The sequence below is a fragment of the Siphateles boraxobius genome, unplaced genomic scaffold, assembly GCF_051911475.1.
Source record: "Siphateles boraxobius isolate OS27281-9 unplaced genomic scaffold, OSU_SipBor_1 7, whole genome shotgun sequence".
NCBI lineage: Eukaryota > Metazoa > Chordata > Actinopteri > Cypriniformes > Leuciscidae > Siphateles > Siphateles boraxobius.
In genome coordinates this window covers 29882950-29903865 of record NW_027509197.1, presented here as the reverse complement: position 1 = coordinate 29903865, position 20916 = coordinate 29882950, and the positions used below count along the sequence as shown (strand labels likewise).

General features: G+C 36.9%; 3 protein-coding genes and 2 non-coding genes across 36 annotated transcripts in view; 1 reads left to right on the top strand and 4 right to left on the bottom strand.

Moving 5' to 3' along the window:
• Window positions 1–2973, bottom strand: part of clasp1a (cytoplasmic linker associated protein 1a) — a 71333-nt gene extending 68360 nt beyond the window's left edge. For all 32 annotated transcript variants that reach the window (XM_077216833.1, XM_077216837.1, XM_077216842.1 and 29 more), the window contains exon 1: window positions 2854–2973. The gene's annotated coding sequence lies outside the window, so the exon portion shown is untranslated. The remainder of the gene's footprint in view (window positions 1–2853) is intronic.
• Window positions 2974–4013: 1040 nt separating this feature from the next.
• Window positions 4014–6601, bottom strand: nifk (nucleolar protein interacting with the FHA domain of MKI67). Its single transcript, XM_077216886.1, has 6 exons — window positions 6368–6601; window positions 5970–6098; window positions 5452–5560; window positions 5152–5363; window positions 4988–5047; window positions 4014–4729 (listed from the first exon to the last, which is right to left on the bottom strand). Exons 1-6 carry the CDS (start codon window positions 6479–6481, stop codon window positions 4547–4549), a joined length of 807 nt encoding a protein of 268 aa, XP_077073001.1. The 5' UTR covers window positions 6482–6601; the 3' UTR covers window positions 4014–4546.
• On the bottom strand, window positions 4795–4921 carry LOC143724094 (small nucleolar RNA ACA64). The gene has a single exon (XR_013197285.1). It is a non-coding gene; the product is annotated as a small nucleolar RNA ACA64 (small nucleolar RNA).
• On the bottom strand, window positions 5651–5776 carry LOC143724093 (small nucleolar RNA ACA64). Its single transcript, XR_013197284.1, has one exon. It is a non-coding gene; the product is annotated as a small nucleolar RNA ACA64 (small nucleolar RNA).
• Window positions 6602–8519: 1918 nt separating the features above from the next.
• On the top strand, window positions 8520–16141 carry LOC143723141 (high affinity cGMP-specific 3',5'-cyclic phosphodiesterase 9A). Its single transcript, XM_077215130.1, has 13 exons — window positions 8520–8532; window positions 8579–8630; window positions 8937–9039; window positions 11043–11185; window positions 11284–11343; window positions 11829–12006; window positions 13001–13123; window positions 13200–13292; window positions 13588–13655; window positions 13751–13853; window positions 14151–14255; window positions 14381–14527; window positions 15882–16141. Exons 1-13 carry the CDS (start codon window positions 8520–8522, stop codon window positions 16056–16058), a joined length of 1365 nt encoding a protein of 454 aa, XP_077071245.1. The 3' UTR covers window positions 16059–16141.
• Window positions 16142–20916: the final 4775 nt, after the last annotated feature.

The window sequence follows — 20916 nt, the reverse complement described above, 5'->3', positions numbered from 1 at the left end:
ACAAATAAAATAAACAGTGCTTTTTAGGTAGGTCTTATTAAAAACATAATAACAGGTTATTTTATTAAAGTTTATAGTATTAAAGTAACAAAAGCTATGCAATCTAGAGCAGTGAGTGTTTTCCTTGTCTGTTGTTGTTTGATTAAAGGGTTAGTTCGCCCATTTAAGACATGAAGTTGTACTGTGCACTGTTGTAACGTGCGCACTGTTGACGTTGACAGCAGCGCGGATTGATAGAAATGGAAAGAAAATAGTGCCGATTAAAACTGAGGTATGAATTTTGACCGGCGTGTTTTTTGTGTGTTAAATAAATCAAGCTTTGAAACGCAAATAATTTTTTCACGTAAAAACGCACAGTTTTGAGGCCCCGGAAACTAACCGGGAGTACTTTCTTGAAAAACTTCCAGCGGCCAAAACTCTGACCAGGGAGGTGACTACAGAGTGGGTCAGTGTGTATGCACTATAGTGCTGGTAAGGATTCCATTCAACTTCATGTCTTAAATGGGCAAACTAACCCTTTAACATTAAAAACACAGACAGCAGGAATATTATCTTGTCACTTTAAGATATAATGCACGGATCCAGTACACACTGATACACATGACTCGACTGTTTCATTCACTTAACATGTAACCAACTAGCCTATGTCTGCTAAGATACTCACCAAGAAGTGCATGTTAACATAATATTTGTGTGAATTTGTCTGTTGAAGCGCAAGACAAGGACTCAATATTTGCGTTTGCAAGTTCTCATTCGCGTCTTCTGGCTCTTAAATGTTTAAAAAGGCAAGGCTGATATGAGTTTTCGTCTACGTTTTTTTAGGGGGAACATCGCTGTTGTAATGTTTTGGGATCCTGGAATGTGTAGGCTATCCTTTAAGATTAAGACATAAACATGCATTAGCAGAACTTTGTCTGACTGTTTTATGCATTATTATTTTCAATAAACCATATAGATGCGTCGAGAGATTTAAGGTGAACCGTGGTGCAAGTGAGTGCCGAACCATGGGTGGATAACAGTACGGTTTAATTTTTTTTCTGAGAACCGTTACACCCCTACTATACAAAAATTGTCTATTGTCATAGCAATGTATAAAGCACAGCTCACACCAAAGTCACTTTCAAGTCATGCACCTTTTTGTTGGTCGGCTTGAACATGAGTGAAATCTGCTTAGGGAACTTTTTCGCCCCAACGCAACACTCCCAATCACGCATATTCCAGTTGAAATTACTGGATTTCATCTGCGAAATTTGAATTTCACAGAACAACGGTATATGTGACCACACCTTAATAGACCAAAATTTTAAAATAGCTTCATTTAGATTCGTCAAAATTTCTCCTTTTGACTTGTACAAAAAAAAAACTAAAAACAGTTTGGGTGAAAACATAATGACTAGAGAATACTTAACTTTAACTTAGAAGTTAATTATTAGAGTTAAAGCACAGTAATTTGTAGATTTGTAAATATTCTGTAAAATTATTATGCAGAAATTATACATTGAGCGAACTGCTGGAAACTACTGGGTAACGTAAAGGTTTGTGTTACACACCACAACAGCAGTAATGCCATCACTAGGATACTGCATTGAGACAAAAATCTCCTAAGGCATAATGGGAATAATCTGGCTGCAATCACAGTTGGTCACCGCAAAGTGTATTACTTTGTTAAGTAGATTACCTGATGCTAGCGGGAATCCAATTTTTCTGAAAGACTTCATGAAATGAGCAGGAAAAAATTTACTGTCCATTGATCAGTGCAGAACACTGAAAGTGTTCTTAAAAGAGACTTACAAATCCAGTTTCAGGATCCAAATAATGTTAATAATAATAATAATTATTATTATTATTAAAAAGGAAGAGAGAAAAATGACTAAGTAAAATTAATGTTTGGCACAAACTAGTTCCTGCAGACCATTAAAACAAATATAAACTTGATTTTTAAATTCAACTTTTTCACTCAAATTAGTATAAAGACTGAATAAAGAAAAATACAAAACAGATGATTTTGTATGTTGATATTTGTAACAATGTTTCACTAGTGATCTGAGACATTTGGTCTGACGACTCGTTGTATGTGTGTGTGTTTTCTATCTTCACTGTCACAAGCGAATTTGTTTTTGCTTAGTTTACATTACAAGTCCGTGCCTGTACTTCATATAGTATCTAAGGAACACAATGGTGGGAGGAGACCTAATTCGAGACGAGTTCATCTTTGAGTCATCAGTGATGGCCCCTTTAATGTAAAACACACACACACACACACACACACACACACACACACACACACACACACACACACACACACACTGCATAATAATTCAATGATGTCGAGCATGATTTACCTATGCCTCCCTAAAACATACATCACAGGCATTTGATTGCATCTATTCTCTCCAGTATTTGGTGAAAACATGTTATAATTCAAAGCAAAATCACCTTGTATATACAAAAGAAATGATATACTACACACACAAACATTTTTAATTAAAACAAGTAACTTAGGCTCAAACAAAGTGAATGACAGATCCATACATCAGCATCAATGTAACTGAAGCTCACATAGCATCTGTCATTCACCCTAAATGAAGTCCAGGCTTTAAAAGATCTTATTGTCTAACATAAACGCTAACAATTCAAATACCACCACACTTTTTATGAAATCTGAATCAGTATTTAATTATCAAATGTTTTCAAATCATATCTGGATGATTTTGTTTCTTTTTCATTGATCATCTAGCCGGTTATGCTAGCTCTTACTAGCCAACCGAATAAATTGTAAAAACTCCGGCGATTTACACCAAGCCGGCACATGTAAACGACAAGCTTGGCTGAAATAATAGGTTATATACTCACTCTGCCGAATCTAGCGGTGGTTCCTGTGTGAAATGACACGGGCTGGTTTACTAAAGGTAAACGAGGTTTGTCTCTCTGCTGCTGGCTGCTCCTGTAGACACAATGATGGAGTCGGAATGCGCATGCGCCACACACCTCTGTCCTATTATCGATTTAATGTACGATCCGCTTACAGCTTTGATACAAACGATGTACCATGACAAACATGTTTCTTTTTATGTCTTTATGATTTTTCTAGCAATTGTTTAAAAATGTGGGCTGTCCCTTTGTTATGCATGTATGGTAGTAATTTCTCTGAAAGCACCTTTACCTTTGTAATTAGCGATTTTGGCTCTTATTTTTGAGTGTTTATTTACACAGTGACCAACATATATTTTGTTAACATCCGCTTATTAGGCTGTCTCGCAGACACATGGTCATTTTTCCTTGTGTAGCTAAAACAATGAACCTTTATGGCAGGCCAATTTAACATTGATTCCTCAAAAATATAGCATATTTGTAACTGGAAGACTATGTATTTTAATTCCAAGCAAGCATTCTAATAGCGACACGCACCTTTCATTGTTTCCAACTAGTTATAACAAGACACCAGTTATTAAAAATGTGTTGCTTTTAGGAACTTTTAGGAGAGATAGAGTGAGAGAGAGAGAGAGCTCGATACGCACAACAGTCTAGTTCAGAGGTCTTCTAAACTCTGCAGGACAGTGGCTCTCCAGGAGCAGGATTGATTCCCCTGAAAAGGGGCGGGGGACGAAATTGAGTTAAGTTCCCAGATGAGCCGGTAGTCCATATGGTAGGTATGGACCCCTTTCACAGACTGAAGACGCATTTTAATAGTTATCAGCATCGTAAATCCTGCAGTTTTTACATTTGAAAAAAATGTATGGACATTTATAATACAATACTTTGCATATTTGTATAATAGAAAAGATTGCAATTTGGCATTGTAATTTACTATTACCAACAAAATACAGACGTACTGTAGACTATGTAAATATATGCTAGTTGCTACTTTACAGTATCAAATGAACAGTTCGTCTTTAACTAGATTAATAATGAGTTACCATGTAACAAACATTAGGACATTTTAAGAAGCACAATGTTAATACGGCTTGCCATAAGATTAACCTAACACAATGGAAACGCCTCCTGGCTCCATCTAGTGGTTGTTCTGAGAAAAGCACTTTTTATTGATATCCATTTTCTCCACAATACCATTTAACTTACATATAAGCACCTTCAGAGCGACGATTTACACAAACCATTGTTTAGTAAAAATGCTGTAAAAAGCATTAAAGATATTTATTTGATACACCTTTAATGGTTTAAGCACATTTTAGCGATTTTGCAAAGCTACATGTCTGAAGATAGTACTGGACAGTAGCCTATACATCATACCAAAATTTGTCAGAAATAGAATGATATCCATCCTGCTGTTTAATTTTCCAAGTAACACTACACATCTAATGTGTGTATCGCACAATCAGTCTGATTTTAGAAACCTCTGGGAGACCACATTGTCCCCATAAAGGTCACAGATACAACATCTGCATAAAACACCTAAAACCAACAGATTGTTAATGACCAGGATGTGTTTGGTCCTCTTCTCCAGCCTTAGGGGAGGACTGAGAACGTATCACATATAAACGGCTCTGAAAGAGAGTCCATAAAAACAAGGATTGAAGTCTTTTTATTAAGCTGTTTGTTCCTCCTCAGTATCATCCTCATCAGACTCTTCCTCGCTATCTTCCACATCCTTGCTGTCTTCTGGGGCCGTTTTGATTTTGATGATTATCTCGTCATCATCATCCTCATTCTCAACTCTGATCGACTTCCTCCTCTCCAAAACTGATGGGGTGCACACTGGAGTGACATCCTAAATGCAAACAAATTGTGATCTCTCATATATTGTCATTACATATCTTAGACATTTTCTACAATAACTGTTGGCACATGGGTTTCATTGTGAGTCACACTGACTGACAATAAGCTTAATATGTACCATTTTCTGTTGGCACAATTATCTTACTCCAGTCAATGGTTACAACTGGGGTAATTTTCAGTATGTGCCAAGGCTATGCACAAAATCAGTGCAGAAAACGAACCAAAAAAATATTACAAGAATTGAGCGTACCTCACTACATACTGAAACATCTGCTTCTGATTGAGACTTCTTTGCAGGAATCTGAGCTGCCTAAAAAAAAAAAAAAGAGGAAAAAAACAACCACATGGTCACCCTAAAACAATAGAATAAAGCATCTTAAAAGTTCTGATTAAAAACAACAGCATAGTACTTACAAATCCAGGAAAGTCGTAGTCAATGCCTTTTGCTGACAGTCTCTTGCGTAGCTTAGACTCTTTGCTTAAAAGCTTAGCACCAAGTTTCTTCAGATCATCTTCCGCGTGTTCTTTGTTGTACCGGGTAACTGCAGGCTGCTTTGGCTTCCTGAAGACCATCTTAGAGCCAACAAAGAGCTTTCCATGGACCTTCTCAGGTGGTATCACATGACCTGAACAGGACAAAACACAGTAATATACTTACAGCATACCATCTAAGAAAATATTCATGGTAAATCTCTCAAATCACTCTCAACTCACACTTTATGAGCCGTTCTCCCATAAGGTAGTTGTTCATGGTCTCAGCCACAATCTTAGCCACCTCATCACACTCAAACTCCACATATCCATAGCCTTTGCTCCCTCCGGTCTATGAAAGATGACAGTTTATTAATAATAATAATAATACTTAAGTTAAAATCTCAAGGCATTACTAGCTAATATGACTATTGTGTGTTTATAGTGTTGGCACATGGGTTTCATTGCACAACAACATGGAGTTGGCAATAAGCTAAATGTACCAGATTACTGTTGGCACAATTATCTTACCCAAAGCAACAAATGCCATGGGTAATTTTCATATTGTGCCAATATTTATCAGTTTTGTTAAATAGATTAAATACATGTAGAGAGAACATATGATACAGAGATTCCTTTAGGATTTGTAGTCAGCCACTTCCTTCATGTTAACCTCTTTATAAATTGACAGTGTTTTAAGTATAATGATCTAACCAAATGGATTGTAAAACACGTGCACTACAATTACAAGCACGTCATACCTTTTTACTCCTGGAAACTCTTAGTCGTGAGACTTTCCCAAACTGCTCAAAGTAAGATTTCAACTGAGGCTCGCACAATCCTCGAGGAAGATGACCAACGTATATTACTCCTGGAGAAAGTGACTGACCCTGAGGGGGGAAATCAAAATTAAAATTACATTCAATGCAAAAATGTAGGCAAGGCAACTAAGTTAAACGCACGTCGAAGAAAATGGCAGCATAAAGACTTCAGTAAATGAGTGTCATTAGACTTAATAAGAGGATTTTCTTTCCGCAACTAATTCTGGCTAATGAAGACGACTGATTAGATGACAAATTCAGCTGTAACCATGCTTCAACATCAAGCTAAATGTTTGTCAGGCTAACTTACACTCACGCCACATGGTCACGCATCATACCTTTTGAGGACGTTTCTTCGCTTGCTGGACCTTCTTATGAAACTCTGCTTCTTCCTTTGGATTTAAAGACAGCAGGGTTTTCGCCGGCTTCTCTGATGATTTGCCTTCTGTCATATTTAAATATAAAATTGGTTAAATAAATGCGTTTTGGACCTAGTGTCGTACTACGTCTTCTAAGCCACGCTGCTCTTCTTTCAGGAAACTGGCTGCTTCATTCAGGAAACGACACAATAAAAGTCCACAAAAATAAAAGTCCGCTATATCTAAAACGTTTTAAAACATTTTTTTAAAACTTATTTATTACTCCTCTTCCATTGTTCTTATGGTATAGACTGAATAAATATTTTGCTATTGTGTAGTTATTGTGTTATAATTATCATGATAAATAATACTAAAACTTTTATTATACAGTTAGACTCTTGCTAGTTATCTGCCAGCAGAGGTAGATAAAGTAGGCTACATAACTTCCTTACTTGAGTGAAAGTACAGATACTACAGGTCAAATATTACTCCGTTACAAGTAAAAGTTATTAAAGGATTAAAGGATTTAATAATAAAAATAATATTATTAATACTAATACTAATTATTAATAAGCACACCGAGATTAATAAAAAAAATAAACATTTAGCATTTAAAATCAATTAATTTTTTTTTTTAAATTCAGCTACAGAATTAAAAACTTTCAGAAATACAGAGCAGGGTTGAGGATGAAGGGGCTGGACTCCATAGAGATGTTGTAAAAGGGGGCGGGGTTTTGATTGAAGGCTAAATCACTGATGTAACACTCTACACATATCGTTCAGCAAAGGTGAGAGTGCAGCAGACCATCACCTGACATGGCAACTCAAATCATTTATTTTACTGTGAATGGAAGACCAGAACAAGCTGAGTTTCCTATTGACTGTCCTGCACAAGATGTTAAAGGTAAGGATTGTCTCAAATCATCAATTTCATAGAAGAGAGATTTGACCTCTCTATGGAGAAAAGGTAAAGTTGGTTGGGACTTTTTTGGGGGATAATCAATAGTCTGACTGGAATTTTATACTTATTTAAACAGTAAATTGTCAGTTTTATTGGTGTGCTGTACTTCAAGGCACGCAATTAAATATTATGCTCAAATATAAAATTATATTAAGTTAAATATATCTCCAAAGCATATTGTTGTGTATTGAAATGAGATGAATGTTGAACTGCAAACTAATAAAAATAAAAGCCTACATTTATTAAAATTAAATTAATGTAAATTATTCACTATATAAAATGTAATTATTATATAATGCATTATTATATTATAAAGATTATCAGATAAAAAAAGCAGATTGTAAAAGTAGTCTCGCTCTATGAACGACAGCAGCTTTAATTCATGCATCAACATCAAATAGGATTTCTTTTATGAAAATACGTTTTTGTTATGACCAATTTGGCTCTCTGCCCTCATTAGCCTTTATTCTGCTGAAAACATCCTTGAGGACTGTTCTCAATCTCAATCTCAATCTGAAGGGCACTACAACAGCCAGGCTTCTTTAATCAGGACCTCTTAATTGCAGCGAGCCCAAATGAAGAGCTATTCTGTTGACCTGGATAGCTAATAGGCTACAACATAATGTTCAGAGGATGTTTAATCTATAAGTATCCAGTTAGCTTTAAATAACTTTTTATATAGCTTCTGTATTTTGACTAAGTCTGCATGGGTGAATTTGTAGTAACATATTAGACTCGTAAAAAAAGAAACCATCATTCTTCAGTGCTGACAGTACACCAGACTAATGACACCTAAAGGACATATGGCACCAATATTCAAGTGCGTTAATTACTTGAATTGAGGAAGTTTCCATTGTACTTCATTCATGAAGATAAGAAATATGATGATGAATTACATCTGAAATATTAATAAATATGTGTGTGTCATCACAGATCTTTTCCGAGCTGCAGCTGAAGCGGGACCTCATGACATCTTAAAACTTTATAATACTAAAGGCAATATCCTTAATATTTCCCCTCAGCTGGCTCCCAACAGTCCTCAGTCCAGCTATAAACTGGAAGTGGTTGCTGCAGACTGCAACAGTGAGCTGTTAGGTATTCTCCACCAGAACACTAGAGAGTTAGAGTTATTGTATTGTTAAATAATGAATAAACATAATTTTTTAGTACATGCATAATGGATGTCACATAACCACTATATTTGGATTATGTTTAACACTCTCTTTTAGGTTCAGAGCTGGCCGTTGCTCTGGGATTTGACCTCTCTTCTATGGAGAAAAGGTAAAGTTGGTTGGGACTTTTTTGGGGGATGATCAATAGCCGTGCCTTAAAATAGCACACAGAAACAGTCATCAGCCTGCCAATCATTTTGTGCATTGGTACGACTGACATCAGGTTGGCTGACATGTCTTTAGAGGCGGGGTTTTGGCGAGAGGACGGGGCTTTGAAAGTTGGCCAACAATTTTTATATGTGCCACAACGTCTGGCACTTATTTCACTAAAAAAAAAAAAATACATGTTAAGAGTCTTATTAAAATCTTTGGAGAAAATTATTATTATTTCACAGCGTAATTTTCTCTTGAACAGGTTACAGAGCCTGGAGAAATTGTTTTTAGCTGAAGCACCAGAGACTCCTGCCATTGTGTATGAGATGAAGAGACAGGTGGAGTCATTCAGAGAGAAACTTGAGGTCTATCCATCTATCTATCTATCTATCTATCTATCTATCTATCTATCTATCTATCTATCTATCTATCTATCTATCTATCTATCTATCTATCTATCTATCTATCTATCTATTTATTTATCTGTAGTGTATGTGTTTTCTTTTTTTTAAATCAAGATTTGAATCTTTTTACCAGTAAAAAAAGTTTTCCAAGTAGAATGAATGAATGAATGAATGAATGAATGAATGAATGAATGAATGAATGAATGAATGAATGAGTGAATGAATGAATGAATGAATGAATGAATAAGGCATATATATAGCGCTTTCATACAGGTCCTTCTCAAAAAATTAGCATATTGTGATAAAGTTCATTATTTTCCATAATGTAATGATACAAATTAAACTTTCATATATTTTAGATTCATTGCACACCAACTGAAATATTTCAGGTCTTTTATTGTTTTAATACTGATGATTTTGGCATACAGCTCATGAAAACCCAAAATTCCTGTCTCAAAAAATTAGCATATTTCATCCGACCAATAAAAGAAGTGTTTTTAATACAAAAAAAAAAGTCAACCTTCAAATAATTATGTTCAGTTATGCACCCAATAGTCAATACTTGGTCGGGAATGCTTTTGCAGAAATGACTGCTTCAATGCGGCGTGGCATGGAGGCAATCAGCCTGTGGCACTGCTGAGGTGTTATGGAGGCCCAGGATGCTTCGATAGCGGCCTTAAGCTCATCCAGAGTGTTGGGTCTTGCGTCTCTCAACTTTCTCTTCACAATATCCCACAGATTCTCTATGGGGTTCAGGTCAGGAGAGTTGGCAGGCCAATTGAGCACAGTAATACCATGGTCAGTAAACCATTTACCAGTGGTTTTGGCACTGTGAGCAGGTGCCAGGTCGTGCTGAAAAATGAAATCTTCATCTCCATAAAAGCTTTTCAGCAGATGGAAGCATGAAGTGCTCCAAAATCTCCTGATAGCTAGCTGCATTGACCCTGCCCTTGATAAAACACAGTGGACCAACACCAGCAGTTGACATGGCACCCCAGACCATCACTGACTGTGGGTACTTGACACTGGACTTCAGGCATTTTGGCATTTCCTTCTCCCCAGTCTTCCTCCAGACTCTGGCACCTTGATTTCCGAATGACATGCAAAACTGAGCAACAGTCCAGTGCTGCTTCTCTGTAGCCCAGGTCAGGCGCTTCTGCCGCTGTTTCTGGTTCAAAAGTGGCTTGACCTGGGGAATGCGGCACCTGTAGCCCATTTCCTGCACACGCCTGTGCACGTTGGCTCTGGATGTTTCTACTCCAGACTCAGTCCACTGCTTCTGCAGGTCCCCCAAGGTCTGGAATCGGTCCTTCTCCACAATCTTCCTCAGGGTCCGGTCACCTCTTCTCGTTGGGCAGCGTTTTTTTGCCACACTTTTTCCTTCCCACAGACTTCCCACTGAGGTGCCTTGATACAGCACTCTGGGAACAGCCTATTTGTTCAGAAATTTCTTTCTGTCTTACCCTCTTGCTTGAGGGTGTCAATGATGGCCTTCTGGACAGCAGTCAGGTCGCCAGTCTTACCCATGATTGCGGTTTTGAGTAATGAAACAGGCTGGGAGTTTTTAAAAGCCTCAAGAATCTTTTGTAGGTGTTTAGAGTTAATTAGTTGATTCAGATGATTAGGTTAATAGCTCGTTTAGAGACCCTTTTCATCATATGCTAATTTTTTGAGACAGGAATTTTGGGTTTTCATGAGCTGTATGCCAAAATCATCAGTATTAAAACAATAAAAGACCTGAAATATTTCAGTTGGTGTGCAATGAATCTAAAATATATGAAAGTTTAATTTTTATCATTACATTATGGAAAATAATGAACTTTATCACAATATGCTAATTTTTTGAGAAGGACCTGTATGTACTACTGTACACCCAAAGCGCTTTACAATCATATCAGGTAATCTCTCCTCAACCACCACCAGTGTGCAGCATCCACTTTATAAAATCATTTCGTTCTCTGTAGAGTGTTGAGCACCTGAGCTGGCTGGGATTGTTTAAGGACATGTCGGAAAGCACCCACAAGCCCTCCCCTTTCTACCATAAAAGAACCCTGCGCAAGACCCGTGAGGAGTGTGAGCTTGTCAGGGAAAAGTTCCTCCAAATGAGGTGACATTCCTGCCACTTACAAATGTGTAATAGGCAATTTTAGGCAATAACATTTTTTTGAAGAAATAAACGAATTGCTTCTGATTTATTTTCTCTAGTTCTTTGGAGGTTTCTGAAAAGGTGAGACAGTATCTTAAAACACCAACCTTTGATAACTGGTAAGTGTTTCCAGTATTCATACAGAAATGCACATAGACACACTTTCATACTTTCTTTTCCGTCTTATGTTCACTATACATAATAGTTAAGAACATTTTTGGAAAAAGGAAAACTTGGAGTTTTACCCAGTTGCTGCAACACATCAATGTCCTGCACCTGTCTTATACATGAATAGGAAAATTGTTAGTGAAGCAAAGCACAGCACTTCTAAAATAAGCATAAAGAGCACGGCAGAGGTCAGGCCTTTCATCTGCCCGAAGGGCCTCATATCAATATCAATGGTCCTGTTTGTGGTTTACAAATCAAAAGCACTTCTTGTGAGCAAAGGGCTGAAGCTCAGTGTTCATTAATGCAATAGTCTTCCTTCATCTTGTTGAAACCAGGCTTTAGCTTCAGATTAATACAACTCCTTCTAAGGGGTTAACAGGAAAATAAACCTGTTCATTTGAAATTAGCCTCAAATGAAGATGTTGTGCTATTGCAGGCAATGGGAGGATGCTGAGATTATGGTGCTGCTCCAGGTGATGTACACAGATCTGGACTTCATCTCCACCTTCAACATTGAGCTGGACGTGCTGAAGCAGTTTCTTTATGAAGTGTACCGACGCTACAATAACATCCCCTTCCACAACTTCAAGCACTGCTTCTGTGTCACTCAGATGGTAAGAGTGGGTGCAATCAGCGTTTCAGGATTTCTTCCAATCACTCCAATTGTCCACTTCTCAATCTGCTTGATTAATAAATATCGTGTCCCTCACAGCCATCGTTTCACTCATACCACTGCTGCCAAAAATGTTAATTGTAATTTTACTAGAATCAGTCTATCCAGTGGGTGATTGTTGTTTATCAAAGCCATAAAAAAAGAAAATTGTTGTGTACGTGTTGTAATTCATGTTTTTGAAGGTTGTTGGTAAATCATCCATCAACCTATCCATTCATCCACCCATCCATCCATCCATCCATCCATCGTTCCATCCATCCATCCACCCATCCATCCATCGTTCCATCCATCGTTCCATCCATCGTTCCATCCATCCATCCATCGTTCCATCCATCCATCCATCGTTCCATCCATCCATCCATCGTTCCATCCATCCATCCATCGTTCCATCCATCCATCGTTCCATCCATCCATCCATCCATCCATCCATCCATCCATCCATCCATCCATCGATCGTTCCATCCATCCATCCATCCATCCATCCATCCATCCATCCATCCATCCATCCATCGTTCCATCCATCCATCCATCCATCGTTCCATCCATCCATCGTTCCATCCATCCATCGTTCCATCCATCCATCGTTCCATCCATCCATCCATCCATCCATCCATCCATCCATCCATCCATCTACCCATCCATCCATCTACCCATCCATCCATCCATCCTTATGGGTCAGCTGCATATTTTAAATTTTTTTAAAAGAATTATTACGTAATTAAGAATTATTTAATTTGTACATAAATATGAATTTAAATAAATTAAATTATTGTATATAAATTATATGGTATTTCTATATAAAAAAATTATTCATATTTAATATATAAATTAATATATATATAATTATAATAAATAATTCATTTATAAATGTTTAACTCTGCTTTTGAATTTTGAACAATCCTTACTACTAATATTTGGGTCCATTTGTTTGTCAGATGTATGGGCTGATATGGCTAACAGATCTCAAAAGCAAGATTGACAGTATTGACCTCCTCATCATGCTGACCTCAGCCGTCTGTCACGATCTAGATCACACCGGCTACAACAACGCCTACCAGGTGAGATGGACGTTGTCACAATTCTGCTGCTGTTCAGGAATAAAGAGTAAACTGATGGAACTATGTCTTGTTTCAGATAAATGCCCGAACTGAGCTTGCCTTGAGATACAATGACATCTCCCCGCTGGAAAATCACCACTGCGCTGTAGCCTTTGAAATCCTGGAAAAAGTAAGCTTTTGTTCAAGATATGAATCACAATCACAGGTTTTTAAATAAATATTTTGAATAAATGTAAATTTAAACTGATTATTTTTTTACTTGCACTGATATGAATTTTACATTTTAAATAAAAATATATATATTTAGCATATATTTAACCATTTATAGCCCTTCAAACTGCACGGTATACTAATTCTGTAGCATGAAGTATGTATATGCATGTATATCTTTTTTTACAGTCTATGATATGCACAGTATGCACATTTTCTATGTGCAAGAAATATCCTCATTAATTCTTTTTCAGAATGAAAGCAACATTTTCCGAAACTTGTCGACAGAGCACTACAAAAGAATAAGAGAGGGCATAATTAAGTATATAATTTATTCATCTTTATTCTTAACAACTATATCCATATTAAACCAAACACTAGATTTAAACTGTACTAGCCTACTTATCATTACTGCAGATGTATTCTCGCTACTGATATGACCAGACATACAGACATCCTCAACAAGTTCAAAACCATTCTCCCTGTGTTCGACTTCAGCAACAAGGATCACAGAGATGTGGTAAGCACAACAGAAGACATAGCAACCACATAGCAACACCCTGACAACCACCCATTTCACCCTATAGCATTATGGTGGCGAGTGTGACAGGAAAATAAGTGACATTATGTTCAGAAAATAAAAATTTTGTTTAAATCTAGTTTAGCTGCAATAAGCGTTCAGCGTTTAGGACTGTTGTTGAATGTCACTGATATTGGTAGCGACACATCCCTATAGCGTTCCTTTCTAAATTCTACGCCCCTGCTGTTGACGATAGTCCCCTTTAAGGCACTTCCTGTCCGGCTGCTTCTTTCGCAGTTGATGATGATCATTATTAAAGTAAGTGACATCTCCAATGAGGCGAGACCCATGGATGTGGCAGAACCGTGGCTGGACTGTCTGCTGCAGGAGTTCTTCAATCAGGTACTGTGGAAATTAACATCTGGTTTTTATGCACATTGTATAATAATCAAACCTCGCCCGGTTTCATGTTGGGAGTGGTACAGAACAAATTTCATTTTAAACAATAAACTGATATCTTTGTCCAGAGTGACATGGAGAAGTTGGAAGGTCTTCCTGTCACCCCGTTCATGGATCGAGACAAAGTGACCAAACCGTCTTCTCAGACTGGTTTCATACGCTTCGTTCTCTTTCCTCTCTTCATCGAACTGGCTAATCTGTTCCCCTGTCTGGAGGTGAGAAAGTTCCCAGAGGAACATGTTTGTGACATAACTTTCAGAGGTAATCAGGTAAACAACATTTTTAGGGAAATATTTTGGCCTGTTTTGCTACCGAAACATATAGCATTGTCTTTATATTCATTATATATTCTCAAGATTTTAACGGAGGGGTTTGTTAATGTATCATTCACCTGATTTATTTAAATATTTTTTCAAAAAAACGTAAGGATTTTTTTTTTTTTTACTGTTGACAGTATTTTCTGATTTTATATTTTTCAACTATGGTATCTTGTCTTAAATCAGGGGTGTCAAACTCTTCTCGGCTGTTTCTGAAATCGCCTCTAAATAGGGCCCTAGCCTATTTGAGGTGACAGCCATTAGTATTGGTGTCCGAAACAATGGTGGACGTTATCTGATGCAGTCATTCAATCCACAATGCACCGCAATACGTGTACCACTGACGTATTACTAGAGAATACCCATAATTGTTTTTTCTCAGGCACATTTATTAAAGTCACTTTAATGTCCTAATTGAACTAAGGGTATAATCCTTGCTTAAAGGATTAGTTCACTTCAGAATTAAAATGTCCTGATTATAAACTCACTCCCACGTCATCCAAGATATTCATGTCTTTCTTTCTTCAGTTGAAAAGAAATTAAGTTTTTGAGGAAAACATTCCAGGAATTTTCTCTAGTGGACTTAAATGGTTAACAACGGTTTGAAGGTCCAAATTGCAGTTTTAATGCAGCTTCAAAGGGACGATCCCAGCCGAGGAATAGGCTAGCGAAACGAGCAGTAATTTTCTAAAAAAATAATACTTTATATACTATTTAAGCACAAAAACCTTACATTTATTTTCGACTGAAGAAAGAAAGACATGAATATCTTGAATGACGTGGGAGTGAGTTTATAATCAGGACATTTTAATTCTGACATGAATATCTTTGATGACGTGGGGGTGAGTAAATTATCATGAAATTTTAATTCTGAACTGAACTACCTCCTTTAAGCCACCGGGCCTAGATTTATATATTCTTCTACGCAAGCATGTTAATTAATCGCACTTAACTTTAAATATTAAGTAAGCTAAATCAAGCAGTTTGATTAGTGGAGATCTGACATGCTGGCTAGTAGAAACAATTGAGATAATATAATAAAAATAATGATAATAGCCTATATATTTTTAAGTAGTCAAGCAACAAGCATCACTTACTCAGATTCTGCTTTCACTAATTTCTGATGCGATAGTCTAATGTTGCTTTTAATCGCGAAAAACTGTTCTGTGGAAAATGTGAATATTCCTACATGCAGTTCTTTGGAAATTGTACAAATATTTTTTTATAACTTAGCCTACTTCTAATCTTCTAGCAACACATTATTGACCCAGTGCAGAAAGCCCTGGATTATTACACAGAGATGGAGAAAGCTCTGGAGAGGGAGAAACAGAACCGGGCCCCGAGTGAGACGGTGGTCAAGCCCAGCACCTCAAAAGAGCCACAAGCTCACCCAGAACCCAGTGGGACAACAACACCAGTCAACCTGTAATCTAACCTCAGACTGTTAAATGTTCATATGATGAAAGTTGTGCTTTAAGGCTTAAAGTAAATGTATTTATGCTACTTTTACCAGCAAAATGTATTTAAATAATTTTTTTGGAGGGCACAAATGAAAATACTATTTCCCTATAAAATATTTAATTACAAATGAAATTATCACCAAAAGTTAATCGAAAAATGTAATGAATTTCAGAATATTTTGCACGCCACTCTTTTGCTTTAATGACAGCATCTGGAATAATAATGCTTAATAAAAATTCTAAAATCACAATGAGAACTAGTTTAATGAATAGTGAACATGCACAGTCAGCCCAGAGGATGGCGCTACTAGAAGCTACAATTTCTTTGCCAGAAGAGAGGAGGCTGAAAATGGAACTTTTCCATTAAATTATGAAAATAAGATATGTCACTAATTACATTCAATAAATTGTTATAATTGATTTTTCAATGGGTCACAAAACAAGAAATGAAAACATCACAAAACTTTTACATTCAAATTTATTTTACAAAAGAAAACTTACTTCTCTTTACACATCTATTTCCCAAAAAACGTATAGTGTTTCTTTAATCTGATGATGCAAATGGAATATTATGCATGCAGTTTTGCATTACTCTCAAATACCATCCTGCACAAGTAATACCCACAATTCTATTTGAAGCCATTAAGTTGCAGGTAAAGCATTAGCATGCAGCACTGTATACATTTGCATAGTAAATGGCTGTCATTTCTCATCGTCCTTTACCAACATGCCATTGCATGAAACAGAACGTTCACTGACGAACACAAAAAAAATCGATTCTCGGGATGGAAGGGTCAGTGAAACTCATTCACCATGGTTTTACCGGGGTAGTGGTGTGATTATAGGAAGTATATCATTTGTTTTAACAAAATGAATTAGGTCTGATCAGTTGTTGAACAATTTAACCACATACAGAATGACATTTAAAACTAATAGGATGAATATGCTTAACACATTTAAATACATTCACAGAGCTCTCAAAGAGGCACAGAAAGAAACTTTCTGTTTGCAAAAGTAAAAAAAAAAAAAAAAAAAAAAATACCTTATTAAAAAGGTATAAAGTTACAAACAGGGAATGTCTTGACTGAAATTATATATATAAAAAGCAATGCTGGTCCTGAGTGTTGGCTACAATACTGACACCAAAAATGATTTAAATTTAAAATGTAGACCAAAGGACCTTGAGATGTAATTATGGCATATACACACAAAACAAGTTTTTACCAAAAACAAAAACTCCCAAAATGTATGTACATCTAGAAACAACAATATATATTAACTATTAGTTAATTTTACAATGTCCTCAAATAGAAAGAAGTTTCATAAAGAGACTAAGTAAATAATGTCTAGATTGTTATTTTAAGCACACGACTTAACAGTCAACTGTAATTTTAACTATAAATAATTTCATAATAATATTGTTAGTCAACTGGTTCCCAGTAGCCCAATAAGGTCCCAATTAAACCCATTTTTAGTGTGAATTCTCACATTCTATATGACTCAGAGAGTGGTACTGAACCTGCTTTAAACAGGACAAATGAATTGTGTTTTTTCTATAACAGTTTATGAAATTTTGCACATGTATAATGGAGGTGGGCAGGGGAAATGGGGGTGGCAGTGATCAGAGAATAAGGACACTTTACCCAAACTACATCGATTTCTACTGGCCCCTTAACTCCAGTAGGAAATGTTTTAAAAAACTTTCACTGAATGTTATCTAATGCTACATACAGTATATTCTGAAAATAGCCTACTGACAGACACAATTTCTTTCTTACTGGTTCTGCACATAGCAAATCCAGTAGTTTATTACTATCAAAGCTACCTCTTCATATAGGCTAACTGCTCTCAGGTAGAACTTAAAGCAGAATGGAAACTGGGTCAATCCAGTCATTTCCACACCATGTAAAACATATAATATTAACACTCAGATATGATTAAACCAACTATATGAAGCCACTGAAGGATTAGTATCAACACTGCTTTTGTTCTCTCTCTGTGCATTACAAACGCACACACAACACAACACAATTAAGGTAATCAAGTCAGGTCGCAAAACTGTTGTGATTTGTAATACCAAGAAACGAGTTCGAGGAAAAATGCAAATGTCAAGAACCAGACAACATTTAAATAACTGTTCTAACATCAAATAGAAGCATTGTCTGGAGCCATTTATCACAATGAATAAAAAAAGACAAATAACAATGAGATGGAGAATTGTCAAATAAGAAAAATAAAATCGAACAAAAGTCATAGTTACATAAACCATCAGCACAACCAAGTAGTTTTGCACATGCAAAGGCAGAATGCATGATTTGTTCATCTGAGCACATCACATAACAATGTAGAAATACAGTAAGTGAACAGCTTATTGCAAACAGACCCAATGAAAATAATTAAAGAAAAACATGTTTTACAGATAAAGCTTTCTCACTGAGTTTTGTGTTATGGACTCTTAAGCTGCGTGCGAAATCGCATAGGCCTACTGTATATTAGGTACTACATTTGGTTTGAAACTTACTTTGCAACGGTATGTAAAAAGGTATGTTCTATGTAGTATGAATGAAATTCAGACATACTATATCCGCCATTTTGTCATTGTCATGTGACATATGGGGTCAGTTGCATCGCTTCACTGCCATTCATAAATCCTGTCCAGTGGCCTCATGGGATAGTAAAGTGTCCATCAAACGTGCACTACGGAATCTCGCAGGAAGTAATAGGGTGGTGTAATAGTAAGTTACGGAAGTAATAGTAATATGGGGTGGTGATGGCGCAGTGGATAAGACGCATGCCTTTGGTGTGAGAGACCCGGGTCCGAATCCACTGTGAGACACCAATGTGTCCCTGAGCAAGACACTTAACCCCTAGTGTCTCCAGAGGCGTGCGACCTCTGAAATATATAGCAATTGTAAGTCGCTTTGGATAAAAGTGTCAGCTAAATGAATAAATGTAAATGAAAATAGGTCCTCCAGGTACTTTTCGCCAACTGTTTTATGAATACTATGAATTCGGACATACTACTCGGATCACATACAGTTTTTCGTCTATAAATAGCATGGAAGTAGGCATATTCGGACGCAGGGTTATTTTAATATTCTTGTTCATTTCCTTTAGTTCCTGTTTTCCTGAACTGTTTAGTTTCAGATTCCTTGGTTACTGATTATGTCCTCGTTTGTTTCCTTGGTTATATATTATTATCACCTGTGCATCGTTATATTTGAGATGTAGCCTATATAGCCTACTCCCTTTTCAGTTCAGTACTTTGTCAGTTCTATTTTATTGATTACATTAGTTTGCTGAGTGTTACATATTTCTTAAAAATGACTCCTATGTCTCGCCATACGTGCTACAAGTCCAACCCGTGACAAAATAATGCATTTTCTTTTACAGCGTGTACATTGTATCTTAGTCTGTCTAAAGTCTAATTTTAATTCTAATACTCCATACCTCCTACAACAACCAGAGACTATACTATTGGTCAGGCACACACTAAATAGTTCAAGATTAGTAGTATAGTCATAATAGTCAATGACTGTTTCATAAAGCTTAATAGGGCAGGGGAACTTTATCATGACTCAATGACAGAATGGATCTCCACTCAGCTACCACATATTTCTATGATACACAGTATTGTGCCATTTCAGTCAGAAAATAGAATGTAATACGCAGCTTCAACCAAACTCCTGAGAATCTCACAAAACATGCTCAGGTCACGCCTCGTGCCTAATCAGGCAATGACTTTGTAGGCAGCGTTTGCACACGAAGGTACCTAACAAAACTGATTTCAGACAGACTTCTGAGACAACGTAACGGTTTAATGATCTACAGCAAAATAGAGCAAGCTTTGGTGATAACTAAGCAAAGATTGAATCGCTACAATTAGTGATATCTCGCTAGAAATGACATCAGAAGTTGAAAAAGTTGGTCAAAAGTGTAGATTTACGCCCAAACTGACTACCAACCGCAACTTTCAGATGCCATCTTTATTTTTTAGCTCAATTGTCACAGAATGGAACGCACAGTATTGTGCGATATCAAAGGCAGCGAAGGATACAATGCCTGCCTTAAAAAATCAATCAGATTTTTCAGAAGCTATCTCACGAAACAGGAAATTAAGCTAGCATTAGATTCGGACTTGCCTTGATGCCTTCCTACCATGGAATGCGTCCTCCGATGGCAGCATTTTTAAGCTTTCGGACGCAGCCAGCATCTCACATGTAGGCCTGGGGAAAGCGCTGAGCGAGCTATAGGCATTATGGTGTGCATAAAAAAGGACAATTTGTTGCAACATTTTGTATTCTGCTTGAAAAGTGTCTGTTGACGCTGACTGTGGATAGCATCACTACGAAAATAAGACCAGGGGAAAAGAAACCTCTTAGAGTTTGGCACCTATGAAGCTTTCTGCTCTGGACCTGAGGCTCTCTGACTCTGGGCCACCAAAAATATACTTAGACAGGAAGAAACAGACCAGTAAATGCATGACAGTTCCATTGGCTACTGAGATCGTGCAAAAAGGCTCTGTGCCGATTGGCTATTGGCACCGCTGAGCTTTTCTGCATGCCGGCACTAGGTCAGGGTGAAAATTAGCATGCCACCACAAAGAGTCCTGCGAATATAGACAGTGCAGGGCTTTGGTTAGCAATTAGATGCAGAGCTTAGGTATCAACTAGTAGAAATTGGATGAAACATATGGTGCTATAGTTCTCACTCCTCCTGGAGAGCATCTTATCTCAACAATTGCAGAAACAATCAGCACCCCCAACTGCCTACAGTAACAAAAGATTCTCATGGTTGCAAACAACTGCCTTAGATAGATGGACCAGG

Excerpts from the sequence above, each read along its gene's own strand:
- nifk (XM_077216886.1), bottom strand. The coding sequence starts at position 6,481 with ATGACAGAAGGCAAATCATCAGAGAAGCCGGCGAAAACCCTGCTGTCT. Across the intron at positions 5,364-5,451 it reads GGGAGAACGGCTCATAAAGT|GTCATGTGATACCACCTGAG; the intron begins GTGAGTTGAGAG and ends TGTCCTGTTCAG. Across the intron at positions 4,730-4,987 it reads ATGTTTCAGTATGTAGTGAG|GATGTCACTCCAGTGTGCAC; the intron begins GTACGCTCAATT and ends GTTTGCATTTAG.
- LOC143723141 (XM_077215130.1), top strand. Across the intron at positions 11,344-11,828 it reads ACACCAACCTTTGATAACTG|GCAATGGGAGGATGCTGAGA; the intron begins GTAAGTGTTTCC and ends GTGCTATTGCAG. Across the intron at positions 13,124-13,199 it reads GCTACAACAACGCCTACCAG|ATAAATGCCCGAACTGAGCT; the intron begins GTGAGATGGACG and ends GTCTTGTTTCAG.